Consider the following 20,109-nt stretch of genomic DNA (forward strand, 5'->3'; position numbering starts at 1 on the left):
GCCCAGTCCTAGAAAACAGGGCTCCCGCCACCCCAAAAGATGTCCTGGGTGCATCTGCAATACCTGGGCCTCCCCTACACCCTGGGGATAAACCATTGTGGAGGAGAAGCCTGTTCAGTGAGACAAAAGGCCTTGTCCCAGGCATTGCAACACATCGGTGTGAGCAGGGCTTTCCAAACGCCGAGGAAAGTGTGTGTGAGAGGGTGGGGGGGGGGGGGTGGCATTTTTCAAGTGTTGCACCGCCCAGTTTCGACAGAGCCAGTTTGTTACTTGACTAGTTTTTATTTCCATCTGCTTGTTCTGACTCCAAGCACAAAGGAGTGTCTGTTGGGGGAATCTCCACGGGGAGCGGTGTACAGCAAGCTCTCCAGGTCGCTGACACAGACAATAGTGTATTACGTCGCCAGGAGGAGCCGGGGGGCAGAGATTCCTGGGGCCGGAGAGGGATGGGAGGGACCCACTGCAGCCTCACCAGGCCTGTGAGAAGTGAGAGGAGCCCATAGGAAGGGTTCTGCGCAGGGACAGCTGGAGCTGGGCCAGGCTAGTGCGTGCACTAAGGGGCCGGGAGAGCCCAGGGAAGGGACCTCCCTGTGCTGTACCAGACCTGCTCTGCCACTGCCCTTTCAAAGTGCTCCCTTCCCTCACCCCCCAGTTGTCATGGGTACCTGGCCTGACTGAAAGCTGCCCTGGGCTCTAGGCTCTGAGGCTGTCTCGTCCTCCTCCCCTGTGCTGCATGCAGGCCGCCCTCCTGTCTCCGGTCTCCTGCCCTCAGGCCATGCTGCTCCTCCCTGCCCACCCTTTGCTGCCTGCTGGGGGTGACTCTGCCTGCGCAAACAGACATCGCTCCGCCGCGGTCCCTGTCACGACGCCGGCTTGCACCAAGGGAGGAGGCGGCCCGCTGATTCCACTGCAGCATTGACGGCGTGCTGAGGGTTCCTGGTGTTGTCCAAAGGTTCACCCTCTAGAGAGTCAACCTCCCTCACTCCCAGAACTGCCAGGTCGCCGGGCTGTGCCAGTCCTAGAGCGGAGACAATACGTTAGTCTCTGGTTGGGCACAGTCCCTGGCAGCCGGAGAGCTGCTGTGACCTGTGTCGCCAGGTTTGTCCCACTGACGTCTCTGAATTTTGTAATCTGTGGATTCCTGGTGCATGTTCAGTATTTGAAGGGTTGCCCCATTGTGCGTGGGCAGCCTTCGTTCTGGCATTTCCCAACTCCTGGGCTCTTGACTTTGCAACTAAAATGTTCTTTTAACATATGTCTTGTGTGTACTAAGTAAAGAAAGCGTGGCTGAGACAGGGGATGCTCTTTGCCTCTGATGTGTCACCAGTGTGACTGATGCAGAGATGTCTGCCTGAGTCCGCAGAGAACCAAGGGCGATCGCTTGTAGAGATGTGAATTGTCCCCTTGTTCCCAGTGAAGGGTTAACTCAGTGCCCAGCGATGGAGATTTAATGGTCACCATTGTTAACTATTTCATTCCTCATGTAGGAAAGGAGAGGAAGGGTCAGAGATCATCACTATCTTGGGAGCTCATTTGTGAGGACTCGGTCATCAGCAGTGACTCAGTGGGGGCTGATATTGAATAAAGTGGGTGGAGCTTGGCAGAGTTTTACCACTTTTTTTTCCAGTTTGCCCCCTATCCTCACGTGGGTTTCTCCCATAACGAGGGGGAGGGATGGTGTCAGAACTGCCATGTTTCACTAAAAACTCATGAGAACAGCAGTTATGACAATGATAAAGCAGCACTGGGTCTTTATGAACCAGGAGCCGGAAAAGTAAACCAGCTCAGAAGCTAGGAAGGTCCCCTAAGCCGAGAAATATACGGATGCTTCCAAAGTTTGATGGCTGCCCTTTTTTTAATGAAATCTTGGTTCGGCACCAACCCCACAGCGCGTTTCAAGGCTAAGTCACCAGCCCTGAGAACAGAACTTGCCACGCTTTGTAGTGTAACTTGACTTGTGGACAACAATAGTCAAATATTAGCGTTCTGGCTGGTTAAATATGTGCTGACCCAACGGTACCTGCACAGGTGAGTCACACATCGGTCCAGAGCAGCATCCTCACCTTGGGACTGTTGGAGGAACAGCCGTGACGTTATGGCGCCAGTGTCTAGGCAGCTATTCTGCTTTTGTTTGGATTCAAGAGCCCATCAGGTCTCGGCGCCTGCTCTCCCGTCCCTGTGATGGTCCTGCCACCCCCATAGCAACCCAGCGTCATCGCTGTGAGGTGCCAGACTGTTACCGCGTCAGGTGGGGAACAGGCTGCAGGAGCTGATGAACTGCTGAGCCTGGATCGTGACTCCTTCCCATGCGCTGAGAGAGGAGAGCTCTCGCTCGTCCAGCGGGACGGTTTGGTTGAAATGGCTCGGTCCCGTGAGTGGCGTTTGTAGCTCTGGGCTCTCCGGATCCCGGCCGCCATGGATCTGAGCCCTTTGAAGTCCAGCAGAAACTGCTTTGTCCCCCAGCTTCTCTCTACTCTCATTTTCCTTCTGCCCTCACCTAAGCTCAAGCCTCGCTTGACCTTTGTTAGAGGTGTAGCTCCTGCTCCGTCCTGCACTCTGCCACGCTGCTCGCTGGCCGTGCTTGCTCGCGGCCCTGCAGCGATGGTGGCTCGGCCGCTGGCACCTCCTTTGGGGAGTCTGTGCTTTTGCTGTGCTTGTCATGGCTGTTAAATTTACTCCACTGTCTACCATCACCTCTGGGCGTCTGCCTCAGCCCCACCTCTGTTGTGTCCTCCTGCTGGCTTTCCTCTCCCAGGAGCTCCTCTCACTGGCCTTCCCACTTACCAGCTCTCCATTGGGCAGCATGTGCAAAATGCTTCTGCTGTGCCCACCTTCTGTCGTGTGAAAGATGTGTACCCCATCCTCGGTGGCACTACACGGTCATGGCGAGATCCAGCCCCTCCTTGATTTAAAGCCCAGGTGACCTCCTAGATCTTCTCACTCACTCCCTGCCTCACTCCCTCCTCTGACCTAGCCCTGGGCTTCCCCCGACTGGTGCGGGAGTCTTCTTCCCTGCAGCTCCTGCCATGCTCTGGAACAGCCTCCCGAAATCTCTGCACCGCTCCTGTTTCCAGAAGCCATCTGAGCACCGGGCGTTTTCTCCCTGGCCCACTTCTCTCTCCCTCTCGTGTTCTATTTCACTGGAGCACAGCACTCTGGGGAGCGTCGGGATGTTCAGCTGCATAGTCTTGGCTTCCCCGTGTTTACTCTTTGTCCTGCCCTCTCTCAGCGATGCTGATCCCTGGAAAGTATTTGGTGCCCTCATCAGCCCCGTCCCAGAGTCTCCTCTGTCCTGGCTCCCTTAGTCCCTCCACCATTCCTTACCCTCACCTCTGTGGGTCATGCTTGTTGCTCTCTTTTGCTTCCCTCGTGTTTTGTGTGCTTCCCAAGCCCTAATCCACAGAGGGATTGATCATGAGGATTGACTGCCGTGAAGCTGCCTCTTCACGCCCACTGGCTCAGGTGATTAGTGGTTCGGATGCAATCTGGAGATGTGCCTCTTGAAGCCAAAGCAACTCCCTTGCACCACTCCTTTGCCCCCTGACGGCTGCAGGACTCCCAGGTGCATTGTATTCTCTTCTCTCCCTTTTCAGATACTGACGTACATGGACGGGACGGTGAAAGTGCAGGAGACATACCTGAAGAACCGGACTGGCTTTGCGCACCCCATGCCTTCCTTCAATATTTCCATTGCCATTAACAACACCCAGGAAATGGATTCTGGCGAATACATGTGCACGGTCAACATTCTGGACGAAGATGCCATCAACGGAAAAAATATTGGACTCATCAACCTCACTGTTCTGGGTAAGTTCTGGGTCCTCGCGCTCTCCCTCCCAGCCCCAGATGTGCCCTTTTGGGGCTGTGGGGGCTGATGCAAGGCACCAGAGTGGCCCCAAATGGGACGTGCAGCTCCATGCTGGGCAGTCTGTGACAGCACCACCTGCAGTGGGCGTCTTGGCTGGTTGCTGTTGGGGGAGAGAGATGAAAGATTAAAAACTGTTCCTGAAAGAGACTTGAGTTTAATTGTCTAGAAACGGAGAGTTGTGGTCCGGAACCCTAAGACAGTCGGTTACCACGGTGATGAGCGCAATGTAGAAAGGAGAATTGGATAGGGTCTCTTGTCATGATCACACCCCATAGCCCGGTGCACTAACATAAAACCTCATCGCTGAAGGTAAAGAGCAAGTGCCTCAAGGTGATATGTCCCGAATCGATTACTGATGATCCAGAAAGCGAAGGTGCGGGGGAGCAGTAAGGTAGCAAAATTTGCAGATGAGACAAAGTTATTTGGGTTGTTCAGGACCATAAATGATTGTGAGACATCTCAGAGACACAAACCAAGCTTAGGGGAAGGGGTAACATGAAGTCCAATTAAATTTAATGGTACTAAATTTGAGGGAGAAATGTAAGCTATTCGTACACCTTACAGAGAATCTATAAAGAAAATCTAAATTTTGGGATTGTTATGTTAAAAGGGAGATGAATAAGGGAGGGACTCAGAAAGTGTATTGAATAATGAATAGTTTAGAGAAGGTACATTGGGAGCTTCTGTCTACACAAACAAAGGGACAGTAACTGTAATTTAAAGGTGGCAAATTCAAAACCAATAAAAGCAAATATTTTTTCACTCAGTGCATAGTTAGCCATTGGAACTTGCTGCCCCAGCATGGCATTGACACCAAAAATTGAACAAGAATCAAAGAGGGATTGGCCATTTATATGGACACCTAGAATACCCAGGGTTACCATAGTTAATGCCAAGAAGTTTTTTGGGAAGGTATTAAACCTCCTGCTTCAGGTCTTGGGCTGGTCTCTGACTGCTAGCGATCCGGATGAGACCTAATGTGGGGGCAGATCACAACACAGCATCATGCTGTGAGGTTCTTACACCAGCCTCTGCCACTATCAGAGACAGGATACTGGGCTAACTAGACCTTGGGTCTGATCCGGTCTGGCAATGCCTGTGTTCTGATGTTGTAACTGAGACTTTCCAAACAGCCTACGAGATTTAGAAGCATGTCTCTCATTCTAGTTAACTGAGTGGCTTGTTGCACTGTGTGGCACCGGGGCCTGGCATAAATCTTGAACTGTAGCAATATTGAATGTGTGGGAAGTCTTGAAAGTTCAGAAATAAACATTTAAACAGAACCTCGGCACCACTCCATTCCCTGCTGTTGTCTGTGGACAGCTCGCGGGATCTGGCTGTTGCTGCCCTTTGGCCTGGCACAGTGAGGCACCTCTCACCTGACCAGATAAGAGGTTGGTTTCACTGCAGTAAACCTGCCATTGGAACATGGGATACCGCTGATGCTGTGCTGTGTGCTTGCTTTGGTGCTTTAGGGAAATGAACTAATTACTGGGCATTGCAGATCCCTCTGGAGCCAGAGTGCTTTTCTGGGTTGTTCACAATAACAGACGGTGACAGCAGAGCCAGGGCTAGGATAGTGGGGCCTGGGGGCGCTGGCTTCAAGCTTATGTGACTGCTCTGGATTAGACGTTCTTGTAAAACCCTGGATTGTGCTGGAAATAGCCCACCTTGATTATCACACACATTGTAAGGAGAGTGATCACTTTAGATAAGCTATTACCAACAGAAAAGGAGGACTTGTGGCACCTTAGAGACTAACCAATTTATTTGAGCATCCGATGAAGTGAGCTGTAGCTCACGAAAGCTTATGCTCAAATAAATTGGTTAGTCTCTAAGGTGCCACAAGTCCTCCTTTTCTTTTTGAAAATACAGACTAACACGGCTGTTACTCTGAAACCTGTCATATTACCAACAGGAGAGTGGGTTTGTTGGGGAGGGTGGGGAGAAGACCTGGATTTGTGCTGGAAATGGCCCATCTTGATTATCATACACATTGCAAGGAGAGTGATCACTTTAGATAAGCTATTACCAGCAGGAGAGTGGGGTGGGGGGAGAGAAAACCTTTTGTAGTGATAAACACCCATTTTTTTCATGGTTTGCATGTATAAAAACATCTTCTGTATTTTCCACTGCATGCATCCGACGAATTGAGCTGTAGCTCACGAAAGCTTATGCTCTAATAAATGTGTTAGTCTCTAAGGTGCCACAAGTCCTCCTGTTCTTTTTGCGGATACAGACTAACACGGCTGCTACTCTGAAACCTGTCAGTATGGATTTGTTCGCGCTGCCTGTGGCCAATAGATGGCGCTGTTTCATTTTGCAAGTTACAGCTGGAAATAGGCCCTGTAATGATGTCCACATTCGGAAGGCACTAACCCGTCTTCCTCTCCTGCTCTCCCCAGTTCCTCCATCCCCCCCGACGTGCCAGATCCAGGGGAAACCCTACCTTGGGGGCAACGTCACCATGAGCTGCAAGTCATCCTTCAGCAAGCCCAGCCCCAAGTACAGCTGGCAGCGCACTGCCCCCAACACCCAGGTCTTCTTCGCACCAGCCCAAGGTAGGAATCCCCACCCTGAGTGCACCAGGATCGTGGCACTGCCGGGGTGCAGGCAGGAAACCCTGATGCTCTCACCAAGGGGTCTGAGAGGCTGGGGCAATGTGGGAGAAGGGGAGGGGGATCATTATCACCAGGCGCTGGCTTCCCTGTGGCATTTGCCTGGCTTGTGGCCAGCTTGGAGCAGGTCCATGGACTAGGCGTTCTGTGCTATCAAACAGCTGCACACGTGTACCAGGCACGGGGGGTAGCATGGCAGCATTAAACTAACGGGTGTGTTCTACTGTGTGCGTGCCCCTGGCTCCATTCCTACCCAGCTGGGCCAGTCACCTGGGGGAATGTGCATCTCTGGGCTCTGCAGTTTAACGTCCCCACCACTTGGGGAGAATGCTGTGTTCACTCTGTCTTCCCTCCCAGCTCTGAAACGGCTGGACCTCACTGGGCTGAATTCTCAAGCTAAAAAAATCCCCATTTGGGCAGAGCCCGAGCACGGAAAACGGCAGCCCAGGAAGTGACTGTTCTGAGCGCACGCAGTCAGGGGATTTGCTTGGGAACTTCACGAGCTGCCACATCCAGAGCTGCAGAGGGGTGGAGAAAAGGTCAGGGAGTCCTCACTCAGTAACAGATGGAATCTTTCAAACTCCCTTTTTTGATCGGATCCTCCCTTCTCTCTCTGCCTTCTCGGAAGTCACGTGTGTTCCTTACAGGGACCCTGATTCAGAAGGGTAGTGACTGTATAACAGAGGGGAAGGGCGGCATTGTGGTTAAGTCAGGGACTGGGAGGAGGGAGATCTGGGTTGAATTCCCAGCTCTGTCACCGACACCCTGAGTGGCTGTGGGCAAGTCATTGAATGTCTCTGGCCTCAGCTCCCAACCCTTCCTTTCCCCCACCCTTTGTCCTGTCTATGTAGATTGCAGGCTCTACGATGAATGTGTACGTATCCCGCACCTAGCATGATGGGTCTCTGATCTAAGTTGACGCTGCAGTGATACCGATCCTCCCAACACCGAGTGGGGCTTTCGGGGGGAAGAGACGTCAGATGAGTGAATTTAGCATTTGAACTAGTCAGATTTCTGTCAAGCACACAGCATAGCATAGCGGGCATTCCTCTTCCACTGCCTGGGGATTTACACAGGCTGGACCTCTTCGGGAGTCATTGTCGTTCCTTCTAATTCACATTGTCCCCCCCGCTCCTGATGTCGGCTCTTGTGTTTAATTAAATACTGGACGACTGTTTTCTAAAGGGAAGAAGTCAGGAAATGTAAAAGGGCAGGCTCTCACAGCAACGTGCCCTCCCCTGGTGGCGCGCGCTCACCCACCTGGCGTGCAGCACACCCTTGCTCGCTTGTCAGGCGGTTGCCTACCGTTGCCATGCTTGGTTCTCGGCATGCAGCGGCTTCCCGGACTTCTCTGCCTTTCTCTGATCTCAGTTCTTGATTGGCTCTAGAGCAGAGATCAGAGTCGGCCTTGGATGTTTAGTATTCCCAACCCCCGCTAGGAAAGGTTTGGGGTTGTTGGATTGGGGGGGTTAGCTTGGGCCTCTCTAACAAATTATTTTAATATGCTCATGGAAACGTACAGGTACGGGTGTGACTCCTGAGGCAGCCTGGGAGGAGAATACAATTCACCGAAGGATCTCCAAGCATTTCCATATCCGTTAAGCTAATACCTCTGTGAAGTGGGGCAGGGATTCTCTCCTTTTCATGGGGCAGTTGCTGAACCTCCGAGAGGTGAAAGGACACCCCAGGGTCTCACAGTAGATGGCAAAGCTGTGAATGGACCCCAGGAGTCCTGACTTCCAGCCAGGTTCTTGAAGAGTCACTGCCCTACATGGTGGTTGTAGGTGTGTCAGTCCCAGGATATTACAGAGACCAGGTGGGTGAGGTCATAGCTTTTCTTGGACCAAGCCTGTCTCTCACCAACAGAAGCTGGTCCAGTAAAAAAATGACCTCACTCACCTTGTGTCTCAACATAGTTTTCAGCACAGTAACAATTCTGGCAGGTAACGTAATTCGTCACAACCCCACGCAAGAGTCAGTGCGGGCTCATGGTCTCTGGCTGTCCCCCCACCATCAGCCTTACGCTAACCGCTTGGCCAAAGTGACACTAATTATGCTTCTCTTGTTACGATGGAAGAGAGGGTTGGGGGCGCTTTGCCTGACCTCCGGGATGAGTGTCATTCCAGTTGACAACAGAACTTCTGACATTTCACAGCCCGTCTTGAAATACACTCGTTCCTTCATTGCTGCTTCACACGGAGCCCTGGCTCCCTAAAACCTGCTCCGTTTATTTTTACTAGTGTCCCACTTTACAGCCACGGCACGTTAGCTGTTTCTCGGCTTTCCTTTTCCTTTACTACCTCCTGACTTGTAGCATCTCAGCCCTCCAGGCAATAACCCTGTAGATGGGGCCTGTCCTAGGACACTTCCCTGAGCTTCAGTATTCGCTGCCACGTGCCATCTCTTGTGCCTGCCCCCGGCTAGGCTCTAAGCCACGCTAAGAGGGTGGGTTGCTTGTTGGGATCTTCCCCTCCTCACATGTCTGCAAACAGCAGTGGAGGCCGTACAGCCGACACAGACCGCTTTGCAGGGGCGTTACAAGTGCCAGTGCTTAGCACAAACCATCAGGCTACCAGGTTGGTGCAGAGGGAACGAACATCTGGAGCCAAATGCATCGCTAGCATAACTCCCCTGGAGTCGGTGGGATTGTGCCTGGGATGAACTGGGCTCCTGACTCCAAGGCCCGGCTGCGGAATGTTTCCTCTATTCCCAGCCTCTCGGGAAGAACAGCTGAACGGCTCGGATGGCTCCCAGAGACTCGTGGGTGATTAGGTACAGCCCTGGGTAACTCATCCAGCAGGTCATCAGCCAGAAAACGTATCCTGCTGCCCATCAGGGTCTGCACCCCGTCACCACAGCATCACTAGCCTTATTCATTATTACCGCAGTCCTCGGGGCCTCCGTTTGGATCAGAGCCTGTGGCGCTAGGTGTTGTACGAACAGAGGAGACACGGGCACAGCTTTTTAACTGGCGAAGTGTGACGAGGGGAGGGGATATGCCATGGGGGTGGGGAAGGTGTGAAATTTTCAAGTCACTCCGGGTCCATCTGCCCTGCGCAGGGGGTTGTGATTGTCGCGTGGGTTGGCATACCTGTGCCAGCTGTAATCTAGCTAGCACGAATAACCATGGGTAGTGCTGGTTCGGTGGCACAGGCTTCAGCGTGGGCTATCTGCCCCCATGTAAGCCCACTCTGTGGATCTACTCGGGTCGCTAGCCTGGTGCAGGGTCCATGCCGCTCTGGTTACTTGCGCTCGCTAGATTCAAGCGGACACGGGTGTGCCGACCACATGACAGTCACACCTGAATTTGCGTTGTAGCCGTACCCTTCAGCTCTTTGTGCCCTGTGTGTACGTAGCCTGTGGGCTGCTCTACAGTCGGCAGAGCCCCTGTCAGCACAGGTGTGAGGCGGGGACACAGGTGTAATCTCTTGCTGCCAGCACCACCCGTGGCGATTGTGCAGCTGGTTTTATGTGGTTCCTTTTTTGTCCTCCCTCCCACTCAGACCCCTTCCCCTTCTCCTCTTTGAAATGCATTAGTTACTATGGAAACAGTGTCGCTGGTGTAAGCGTAGCTTAATAACGTGCTGAGTGCAGTGTAAAGCGAGGGGGGTGGAGTGGGGGGTGTCCCACGGCGCGGCCTTTGTGCCTCCTGCTAGTCACCACAAGCCGGGCCTTTGCTGATCCCTGAGGTTTCTACATGGGGGAGTGTGGCACGGTCTGCCTTTGTGGGCCCCAGGATGGTTGGCACTGCTCAGACTCCCCTAGGTTTCTGATTGCATAACTCCACACGGCACTGAGATTAGCCAAAGAGACCTTAGGAGCCTGTCTTCACTGCAGTCAGTGTAGATGGACCCAGTCTAGCTTTGATCCAGTGTAGCTGTGGCAGAGTGGGCTAGCCACTCGAGTACATACCCAGGTCTCGGGTGGGCTTGGACAGCCCGCATGGCCACCTGTGCTTTATGCTTCCCTAGCTAGCGAGATCAAAGCTAGCTCCGGTGCGTCTCCGTCCTTTAATTGCAGTGTGGACATGGCGAGACCTGGACAGCTGGAGGCTGCTGGTGGGGCTCCGATCTCGTGGCCCTGGCTAGAGTCTGAGTTTAACCATGGTGCCAAACCCATCTGGCTACCGCAGTCTGCGGCTTAAGGCACACGCAGAAATCGAAATAAACCCTGCAGCTGCCACATGTGTACAATAAACTTAATACAAAGCCAACCTAAGGAGGCCAACAGAAATGTATTACTGTGCCTTTCCGTTAATCGAGTAATTCACCCCCTGAGAAATCACTAGGCCCCTGGAGTATTACTCCCCACCCCAGACTGATACCTCCTTTCTGCCCCTCCCGTCTTCCCCCGAAAAGCCTGGCAGAATAAATAGGCTTGATTGCAAGTGCTAAAGGCCAACCGGCTTGGGCTGTGTCAGACAGAGGAAGCAAACTGTAGAGCGAAGGGCCCTGGTTCGGTCTCCCTTGATGCTGGCAGGGAGGGTCTTGCCTTGGCAGCTGGCTCTGGTTGTTGCCTCTTCCGATCGTGCTCTGTACTGGAGCAGATGGGAAGCTGAGGAGTGCCCTGCGTGCAGCCACGTGCTGGAAGGTTTGTTCTGTGTGAATGGCTGTCCGCCAGGCTGGCACTTGCTGCTGTGGCCTGTTTCCAGCGGCAGACGATCGCTGCCATCTTGCAGCTCCTTTCCAAAGCTCTGGGGAGGGCCAACCCCCTCCCCCCCGTCCCCCCGAGCCTGTGGTCCCCGGTGCAGGGCTCCGAGGCTGCCCCGAGGCTTACACCGATACGTAGCGTGTCAGACGGGCTCTGTCGGAAACGCGGCTGCCGCTTTGGGTGCCGCCGCAGGGACGGAAAGGCGACACGGGCTCTGCAAGCGCTGTCTCCTCTTAGGCCAAGCTGGCAATGGGCAGGATTCGTGGAAAACATAACCCCCACCACCACCACCCCGCCGCAGTGTCTGCATGGTTTAGAGAACATCTCTCTTAAAAGAAACCCAGCGGTGTGGGACGCTGGACGCTTTCACTGGTCTGCTAGCAGGGCTGCAAGCTCCTGCACCTGTGGATAAAGTGGCTAAACATCCCTTCTGCACCAGGAAGGGACACAGCGCGCGCTCTGTCCTTTCGAAGGGGGATTAAATTTCTGACATTTCCTGCCCCAAGCTCCGTCCCCACGAGCCTCAGTTCACAAAGAAGCACCCACACCTCTCGCTGTGGTACAGGTGGCCTCTTTCTCATGCCCTGAGCTCCGGGTCAGGGAATACTGCAGTCATCAGAGATGCAACAGCACTGGGGATGAACCTTCAAACAGCGCCTCGTTGCCAAAGCACTCCTTCGCGATGCAGCAGCGTGGTCCTCCCTGCTCTGTTAGGAGCCGGGCTCTCGAAGCAGGGGCAGAGGTGCGCTCCCCTAATGAACGGGGGTTGTTTTGGTCTGTGAACCAGAGTGCTGGGCAAATGGGGCGTTTATTTGATTGCGCTGTTCAATAATGTCGCTTTATGAAAATGGCTAAGCTCCGATATAGTACATTTACACACACCGCTTCAGTGTGAAGCGGCGAAGGATGCCCCATACCTGTCACAGACCCACAAAAGCAAAGCACTGTAATGTTAAGACACTTAGCAGTCCATCCCCTTTCCTCCTTCTCCCACACGCATGCTCTACCACGGCCACAGCTACTGCACACCACATCACTAGATCAGGGCTAGATCGTCGGGCTCAACGGGTAGTGATCAATGGCTCCGTGTCTAGTTGGCAGCCGGTATCAAGCGGAGTGCCCCAAGGGTCGGTCCTGGGGCCGGTTTTGTTCAATATCTTCATTAATGATCTGGAGGATGGTGTGGATTGCACCCTCAGCAAGTTTGCAGATGACACTAAACTGGGAGGTGAGGTAGATACGCTGGAGGGTAGGGATAGGATACAGAGGGACCTAGACAAATTAGAGGATTGGGCCAAAAGAAATCTGATGAGGTTCAACAAGGACAAGTGCAGAGTCCTGCACTTAGGACGGAAGAATCCCATGCACCGCTACAGACTAGGGACCGAATGGCTCGGCAGCAGTTCTGCAGAAAAGGACCTAGGGGTTACAGTGGACGAGAAGCTGGATATGAGTCAACAGTGTGCCCTTGTTGCCAAGAAGGCCAGTGGGCATTTTGGGCTGTATAAGTAGGGGCATTGCCAGCAGATCGAGGGACGTGATCGTTCCCCTCTATTCGACATTGGTGAGGCCTCATCTGCAGTACTGTGTTCGGTTTTGGGCCCCACACTACAAGAAAGATGTGGAAAAATTGGAAAGCGTCCAGCAGAGGGCAACAAAAATGATTAGGGGACTGGAACACATGACTTCTGAGGAGAGGCTGAGGGAACTGGGATTGTTTACTCTGCAGAAGAGAAGAGTGAGGGGGATCTGATAGCTGCTTTCAACTACCTGAAGGGGGGTTCCAAAGAGGATGGATCTAGACTGTTCTCAGTGGTAGCAGATGACAGAACGAGGAGTAATGGTCTCAAGTTGCCGTGGGGGAGGTTTAGGTTGGATATAAGGAAAAACTTTTTCACTAGGAGGGGGTGAAGCACTGGAATGGGTTACCTAGGGAGGTGGTGGAATCTCCTTCCTTAGAGGTTTTTAAGGTCAGGCTTGACAAAGCCCTGGCTGGGATGATTTAGTTGAGGATTGGTCCTGCTTTGAGCAGGGGGTGGGACTAGATGACCTCCTGAGGTCCCTTCCAACCCTGATATTCTATGATTCTATGATCACAACCTTAACTCTGCCCCCTTAGAGATGCCGGCCTCCCAGCTGATAGCTTTAATACATCTGCGCCCCTTGCACGCCATTGGCATGTGGGATGAAATGTCATTGAGCAGTGATTTAGACTCTCTGGATCTCTTGTTCTTTCTTCTGAATTTTGCAGACCTCACAAGAGGGACCCTGATGCTAACCAATCTCTCCAAGGAGATGTCTGGGATGTACGTCTGTACGGCAGCAAATGTGGCCGGCAGCTCCAAGTGCAACGTCACCCTGGAGGTGAATTCACGTGAGTATGCTCCTGAGCACGGGCTCTGCACTCCTGGAGCCTCGGTGGGGAGGAGACGTGGCCATTAGACCTGCCATTAATGCTTGAAGTGACCTAGATCCTTGGAAGGGAGAGTTAGCCCCAGGAGGGGAGGAGCCTGGGAACGGCTGAGGGATGCCAGCCTGCTCAAAAGGGATGTGATGTACTTGTGACCTGGGAGATGTTGCTGCAGACCTGGAGTGTGTGAACCATGCACAAGATTGGGGAATTATTCATAAGGCTAAGATCTTTTTCACGGTTATTTTTAGTAAAAATCACAAACAGGTCATGGGTAATAAAAATTCATGGAGGCCATGACTTGTCCTTTACTTTACTACAAATAACCGGGGGCAGGGCTAGATATGGGGGAGGAATGGAGCCCCATGGAGGGGGGGACTGACAGGCCGAGCCCGGCATAGCCTTGACTTTAGTGGCTGCAGCGGTGGGCGCAGCCACGGGGGGGCACGCAGCCCCTGCTCCAGAGCTGGCCCAGCTGCGGGACAGGAGTGCACGGCCCTTAGAAGCCACACGCTGCAGCCTCTGATGAAAGCCGCAGGGCTGGGGCGCATGGTCCTGGCTGCAGTCCCGCCAAGCCTGGGACACTGCAGGGCTGGGGCGCACGGCCCGGCTGCAGCCACTGGCGGAAGCCGCGGGGCTGGGGCTGCAGGGTCCTGGTTCCAGCCAGCCCCAGTTGCAGGGCAGGGGCGCACAGTCCCGCCTCCTCCTCCTTAAGCGTAGATGTCACAGAGGTCCGGTAAAGTCACGGAATCCATGACCAAATCATAACTTTAATGAACACTGGCTGAGTGTTACCGCCAGCACACCCTGCTCAGATGGCAGCAAAGGCCAGTAGGATCCTGGAGGACATCAAAGAAGGGGACTTCTGTACTGTGGGACGGCCCCACTCCTGAAGCAATGGGCTGTTCCCACCACTTCCCCTTGCCCCATTTCGAGACAAGTGGGAGAAGCCCAGCTTTGCTGTGCAGCAGCCAGCCAGGGCGGCCCCTCTCACACTGGCTTGGGTGCTGCATTGCTCTGACCCTGGCGTTCCTCTCTCTACGCTCTCTCTCTCTCTCTCTCTCTGCTTCTCTGTAGCGCTCAGTGCAGCCGTGATCGCTGGAGCCGTGGTGGGGTCTCTCATTGGAGTCGGCTTAATTATCTTGTTTGTTCTCCAAATGTTCGTCTATCGAAAGAAAAAGAAAGACCCGCAGGAGGAAATGGCCAATGAGATCAAGTGAGAATCCCCGCATTGCTTGGCAAAGCCCATGTGAAACGTCCCAGACACAGTCCCTCCGTGGCCCCTTGACAGCGGGTCACAGAGCTGCATGCGCAGACCCGCCTGCTGGAAGGGAAGATGAGCGTTAACTGCCGGAAAGGCATCACGGGCACAAAACCACCATTTGCTTTGAGGCTGGGGATGCTGTTATAGAGTTGCCAACTCTCAGGAGCCCTGTGCTATTTGGTGTTTGTAATAAAGTCCCAGCTCCCAGAGTCATGCAGTTATTGTGAGACTCTCAGCTTTCATGTAAAAAACGTTTCTAGCCCTCTGGAGTGAGGAGAAAAGCTTGAAAACAGACACCTAAAGGTTAAACAGACGACAATTTTTTTTAAAACCCAGATTTATTTATTTTTGAATCCTGTGTCCAATTCTCGTGTCCACAGGTCAAGAAAGATGTTGATATGTTGGAGAGGGCTCAGAGAAGAGCCAAAAGAATGATTAAAGGATGCCTTATAGTGATAGACTCCAGGAGCTCAATCTATTTAGCCTAACAAAGATGACTAAGGGGTGACTTGATTACAGTCTATAAGTACCTACAAAGGGAACGAATATTTAATAATAGGCTCTTCTGTCTGACAAAGAAGCTAGACAAATTTCAGATTGGAAATAAAGTGTAAATTTTTAACCATGAGGGTAATTAACCATTGGAACAATTTACTAAGGGTCGTGGTGGAGTCTCCATCACTGACAATGTTTAAATCAAGATGGGATGTTTCTCTATGAACTCTGCTCTAGAAATTATTTGGGGGCAGTTCTCTGGCCGGTGCTATCCAGGAGGTCAGAGTAGATGATCACAAAGGTCCCTTCTGGCCTTGGAATCTATGAATACCGCTAGTAGCACTGCCTGTAGTTAAGGTTACCTGACACTTTCCATTATAAGACCCTGTTTTCAGTTGGATGTAACTGTGGGAAACTTAAATCATGTGGGCTGAAATTTTCCAGGACAGGTGTTTTCCTCAGACTGAATTGTGTTCCAACCAAAATAATTCAGCCATTTCTGAGAATGAGATTTGGGAAAAATACATTGTTTTGGCCATGTTAAAAAAAATTCATACAACCTTTCAGTTGAAAAGCTCCAGTGCCTCCATGCTTTAGCGCAGGGGTCTGAAATTTGGCCTAGGGGTCACTCTGGTGTCAAGGATGTGCCTTTTGCTGTTCCTATGAAAATTTACCCAAATGATGAGCCTTTGAAAAATCTCAATTCACACAATGCTTAGTAAAGTTCTTAGTTTACTAGCTAATGTCACTGAAGATTCCATCTGCACTGAGCATTAATGCTTGAAATGACCTAGATCCTTGGAAGGGAGAGTTAGCCCCAGGAGGGGAGGAGCCTGCAGGGGGGGAGCCATCCCCTCACAGTTCCCACATGTGAGCACATTTCACATACACCGTCCTATGTGCACAGTGTGACTCGCATGTTCCATCCTGGGGTTGCGGGGACTGAGCAAGGTTTTCTTTGCAATTGCTCCTTCTTGCTGCCAGGGCCTGCAGCAGTCTGGGCACAGGAGCAGAGAGCAGACTGCCTGTCTCCCTGTGCAATCAGTCCCATCCTCCCTCACTGGCACCCAGGCACCAAGAAGGAAAGGGAGGAACCAGCTTGACTGGAATGCTGGGAGGAGACAGGGGCAGGATATGGGGAGAGGAAGGTTGGAGGAGTCATGAGGAAAAGAGGGGCAAGAGCCCAGAGTGCGGAGGAAGCAGAGGGATTCAGGAGACAATGCAGGGCAACAGTGGGACAGGGGGAAAGACAGGGTGGGGGTAGCTGGGTCTATAACCACTAGGGAACACTCCCTCCAGAGCTTGGAATTGAACCCACGAGTCCTGAGTCTCTACGTTCCTCTGCTGCCAGAAAATAGCTGGGAAACCTGCTGGCAAAGTCTCTTTCATCACACTCTGGTGCTTGCTCTATGGAGGATAACAGCCAACTACTGCTACCGATTGCTCTGTGAGCCGGGGTGGTAGAGGTCTGTGCCATGGATCTTAAGGTTAACTTTTAGGTTGCATGGGCAGCTTTCAGTCGAACATTTCCCATCTTTGAGTGCTTTGACTTTGCTATTTTAAGTCCCTTTGATGTTTTTAATGTAAATTGTTAACAGAACCAAATATTCAGAGTCCAAACCCCCAGCAGTCCAGTCTACAGGCAGCCTGTGCTCAGGATCACTGGACCCAATGCTTGCCAGTCATTTGTCATCTGCTTATACGTCCCCCCTTGGTGGAATGGCCCAATTGGAGCATTTTCTGGGAAGCGTGTTGGTACTTTAAGTCTCAGGTCGAGTTTCCAGTAATGCTCGGCTCCTTCCATGGCTAGGAGCGAGGCCAGCAGGGAGTGTGACAACACAGAGACCCTGCCCGCCGTCGCTGGCTCCCGGCACTGACTCCATCTCTGCTTTCCTTTTCAGGGAAGATGCTGTTGCTCCAAAGACACCTTCTTGGGCTAAAAGTTCCGGTTCTGACATTGTCTCCAAAAATGGTACCTTGTCGTCCGTGCACACGACCCGGGACCACAAACTGTACCCGTCCAAGCCCGCGTCAGACACAGCCTCCATCACCACCGCCGCCGGCAGCACAGTGGGCTACAAACCTCCCTGTAGCCACCCGAGGAGCAGAACCCTAACGCCCACTCCCAGCTTGTCCAGCCAGAGCCTGCCCCTCTATTTCCCACCAGGAATGAACGGCAGCCATTACCCCAGCACTGTGCCAAGCAATAGGAACACTCTGCACAGGACGAATGGGGCACAGCCGCAGGCCCCCCGGCAGGAGCCCACTGTCCCTCAAGGGCTTACCACCTCTACCCTTACCAGAATGGGTGCGGTGCCAGTCATGGTGCCTGCCCAGAGCCAAGCAGGGTCCCTGGTGTAAGCGTCCAGCAGCTTGGGTGCCCTCTGTATGCTGGAGTGGCTGGGGAAATGGCTATTAATCCCAAGCAAAGCAGACTGGAAACATAGCGACCAAGCCACCTCCAAGCTCCTGTGCATCAGGGCTGAGCATGTGAGGGGGAGCCGTGCGCACGGCATCACGCACAGACTGCGGGAGCTTCCCAGGGACAGGCTTCCTCAGATACGCACCCTGCCAGCTCCCGGGGTTATCCTTCCAAACTCCTTCCAGCCCCGGCCCACTCCCCCGAGAGCTAGGAGCCAGCCCGGGTCCCCTCCCTGTGGGGAGGCTGCTAGCCAGCAGACTGTTTATTGAAGGAATGCCGCTGCTTTTGGTGTTGCTAGTTCCTGCCGTGGACTTCAGCCCCTGCCGCTTCTTGTAGGACAGGGGTTTTCAACCTTTTTTCAGCTGCCGACCCCGAACAAATTTCGGATGGAGGCGTGGCCCCTTTGGAAATTCAAACGGTGTTCTGCGGATATAGATGTTGGAACAATTTGTACAGTGCGGGGGGCTGAGAGCCACTGAACCAAAGTGTAGCCCTGTAAATGATGGAAACCACTTCAAGCCAGGGGGTGCGGCAGCCCCCCTCGCCCCCGTAGCTCCAGCACCTATGTCCACAGACTCCTCCCATAGAAGTCGTAGACTGCAAAGGGCCCTGGGCTTGCGTGGTAACAACAGCACGTCCGGGGTTTGACCTGTAGGTGTGGGTATTCACATTCTTTTGGTTGGTCACAAAAACAGAATGCCTTTTCTGGGGTCCGGAACCTTGTTTTCATCGTTACCTTTCGCGATAGTCTGTGGGCCCCCAGGGGGCCGCGGACCGCAGGTTGAAAACCACTGTTGTAGGAAAAGCCCTGCTGAGATCAGATGGTCTGAACCCATCCCAGGGATTTCAGCGTCAGGTAGAACTGGAACCTGTAGACACAGAGCTGTCCTTCCCTCGGGCTGGCGCAGGGCAGGGCAAGGCTGAGCTGACCCCAGTTTAGGCTGGGTTATTTCCAGCCTGAGGGAGCCATAACCACAGGGCTTGAAAGATCCACTTGCTAGTTGGGGGGAGATGGGACTGCGTGGCCAATGGTGTCTGTGGGATTTAAGCTTCTGCTTCTGCCCTTGTGGCTGGACAGGGACCTCCCGCATGCGACCCCACATGGTGACGCTTTGGTAGTGCTTGGAGGGAGTTTACCCGTGGCTGGCGAATGGTATCCATGAGGGGCGCAGAGAGTGGCCATCGGCCTGCACCTTGCTTGGAGCAGCAGCCATGGGGCTGAAGCGAGTTGCTGGGGGAGAGGTGACCTAGTGGAGAGTCCCCTTGGGCTATGGGGTCGGGGGGGAGAGAGTGCCCCTTCCCTGTCACCAGCCAGTGGAGGTGCAGGGCCTTGAGGGAGGGCTGTGTGGACTCAAGGGCTTTGCCCTCCAGTCTTGCTGTGAAGACCTGCCCTCATTCTGGGTCTCCCCGGGCTTGTATCTGCAGCCTGGTGGCTGGTAGGTGTCGGGCTCTGCTTGCCCGGACTGACACCATAGACCTGTTCTGCCTAGGCCAAGGGACCCTGCCCCATCCCATCGCCTGCTCTCTGAGTCCTCCAGAGCCGCCGGTTCCTGGTGTTGGGAGGCAGGCCGGAGTCTCCCCTGGGGTCTGTTCTCCTCCGCTGGGACTCTCAGTGGAGCTGCACTTTGTAAAGATCCCCCAGGCTCCTGAACCCGAGGCCCGGCCCTGCCCTGGGTAACGGGGCCTCTGCGGCTTCCCTTCAGGAGATGGTTGTGAGCATGTGCTATTCACCTGCGTGTAACACTCTAGAATAACCTTATAGCCTAATATCCTAACAACTGATTTCTAAGGACGCCTTCAGCATTTGAAATCATACTGTGCAATTATTATTTTGATTTATTCAATGGACTTCTTAAATCTTGTGTATTCGCTTTATTTTTTGATAACATAATTTATTCCTGTAGATACTAACCACTCTTCCAGCCTGGACCCTCTAATCCGTCTCATGCTGGCTGTTTCTAGATGTCCATCAGGCCCTTCTGTTGGGTGCGATGGGGAGGCACTGAACGATTATTTTTCTGTACAATTTCAAAATGTAATATTTTTCATAAGTGATCATTAAAAGTGTTCCTGTTTTTGTATTTAAAATAGGGCCGAGCTAGCTGTGATTCTGGGAGGCGGGGCAAGCGGTAAACAGGAAGCGCTCAAGATCTTTGCCGCCTCCTCTCACTGGCTCTCTTTGTAGGCAAACACAGCTGTATGCAAACTTTGCGCTAGTAGCTGCCATGGAGCAGCATCGCCCATGTTAACAACACTGCTCCCCCCAGCCAGGTCAGACGCCCAGTGCAAATGAACTGCAGTCTACCCTACTTCATCCCCAAACCAGTGTTGTCTGAACCAAAGAAAGAAAAGTTCAGAGATAAGGGGCTGGGAGGAAAGGAG

The 20,109-nt window shown here is 53.1% G+C and overlaps 1 protein-coding gene across 1 annotated transcript in view; it reads left to right on the forward strand.

Annotated features, from left to right (window-relative positions):
* Positions 1 to 19,815, forward strand: part of ESAM (endothelial cell adhesion molecule) — a 90,931-nt gene extending 71,116 nt beyond the window's left edge. The window contains exons 3-7 of the mRNA XM_037882327.2: positions 3,594 to 3,807; positions 6,274 to 6,429; positions 13,388 to 13,510; positions 14,624 to 14,762; positions 17,207 to 19,815. Of these exons, the coding sequence (XP_037738255.1) occupies positions 3,594 to 3,807; positions 6,274 to 6,429; positions 13,388 to 13,510; positions 14,624 to 14,762; positions 17,207 to 17,666 (1,092 nt within the window). The 3' untranslated portion in view covers positions 17,667 to 19,815. The remainder of the gene's footprint in view (positions 1 to 3,593; positions 3,808 to 6,273; positions 6,430 to 13,387; positions 13,511 to 14,623; positions 14,763 to 17,206) is intronic.
* Positions 19,816 to 20,109: the final 294 nt, after the last annotated feature.

The sequence above is a fragment of the Chelonia mydas genome, chromosome 22 (assembly GCF_015237465.2).
Source record: "Chelonia mydas isolate rCheMyd1 chromosome 22, rCheMyd1.pri.v2, whole genome shotgun sequence".
In the NCBI taxonomy this organism is placed as follows: Eukaryota; Metazoa; Chordata; order Testudines; family Cheloniidae; genus Chelonia; species Chelonia mydas.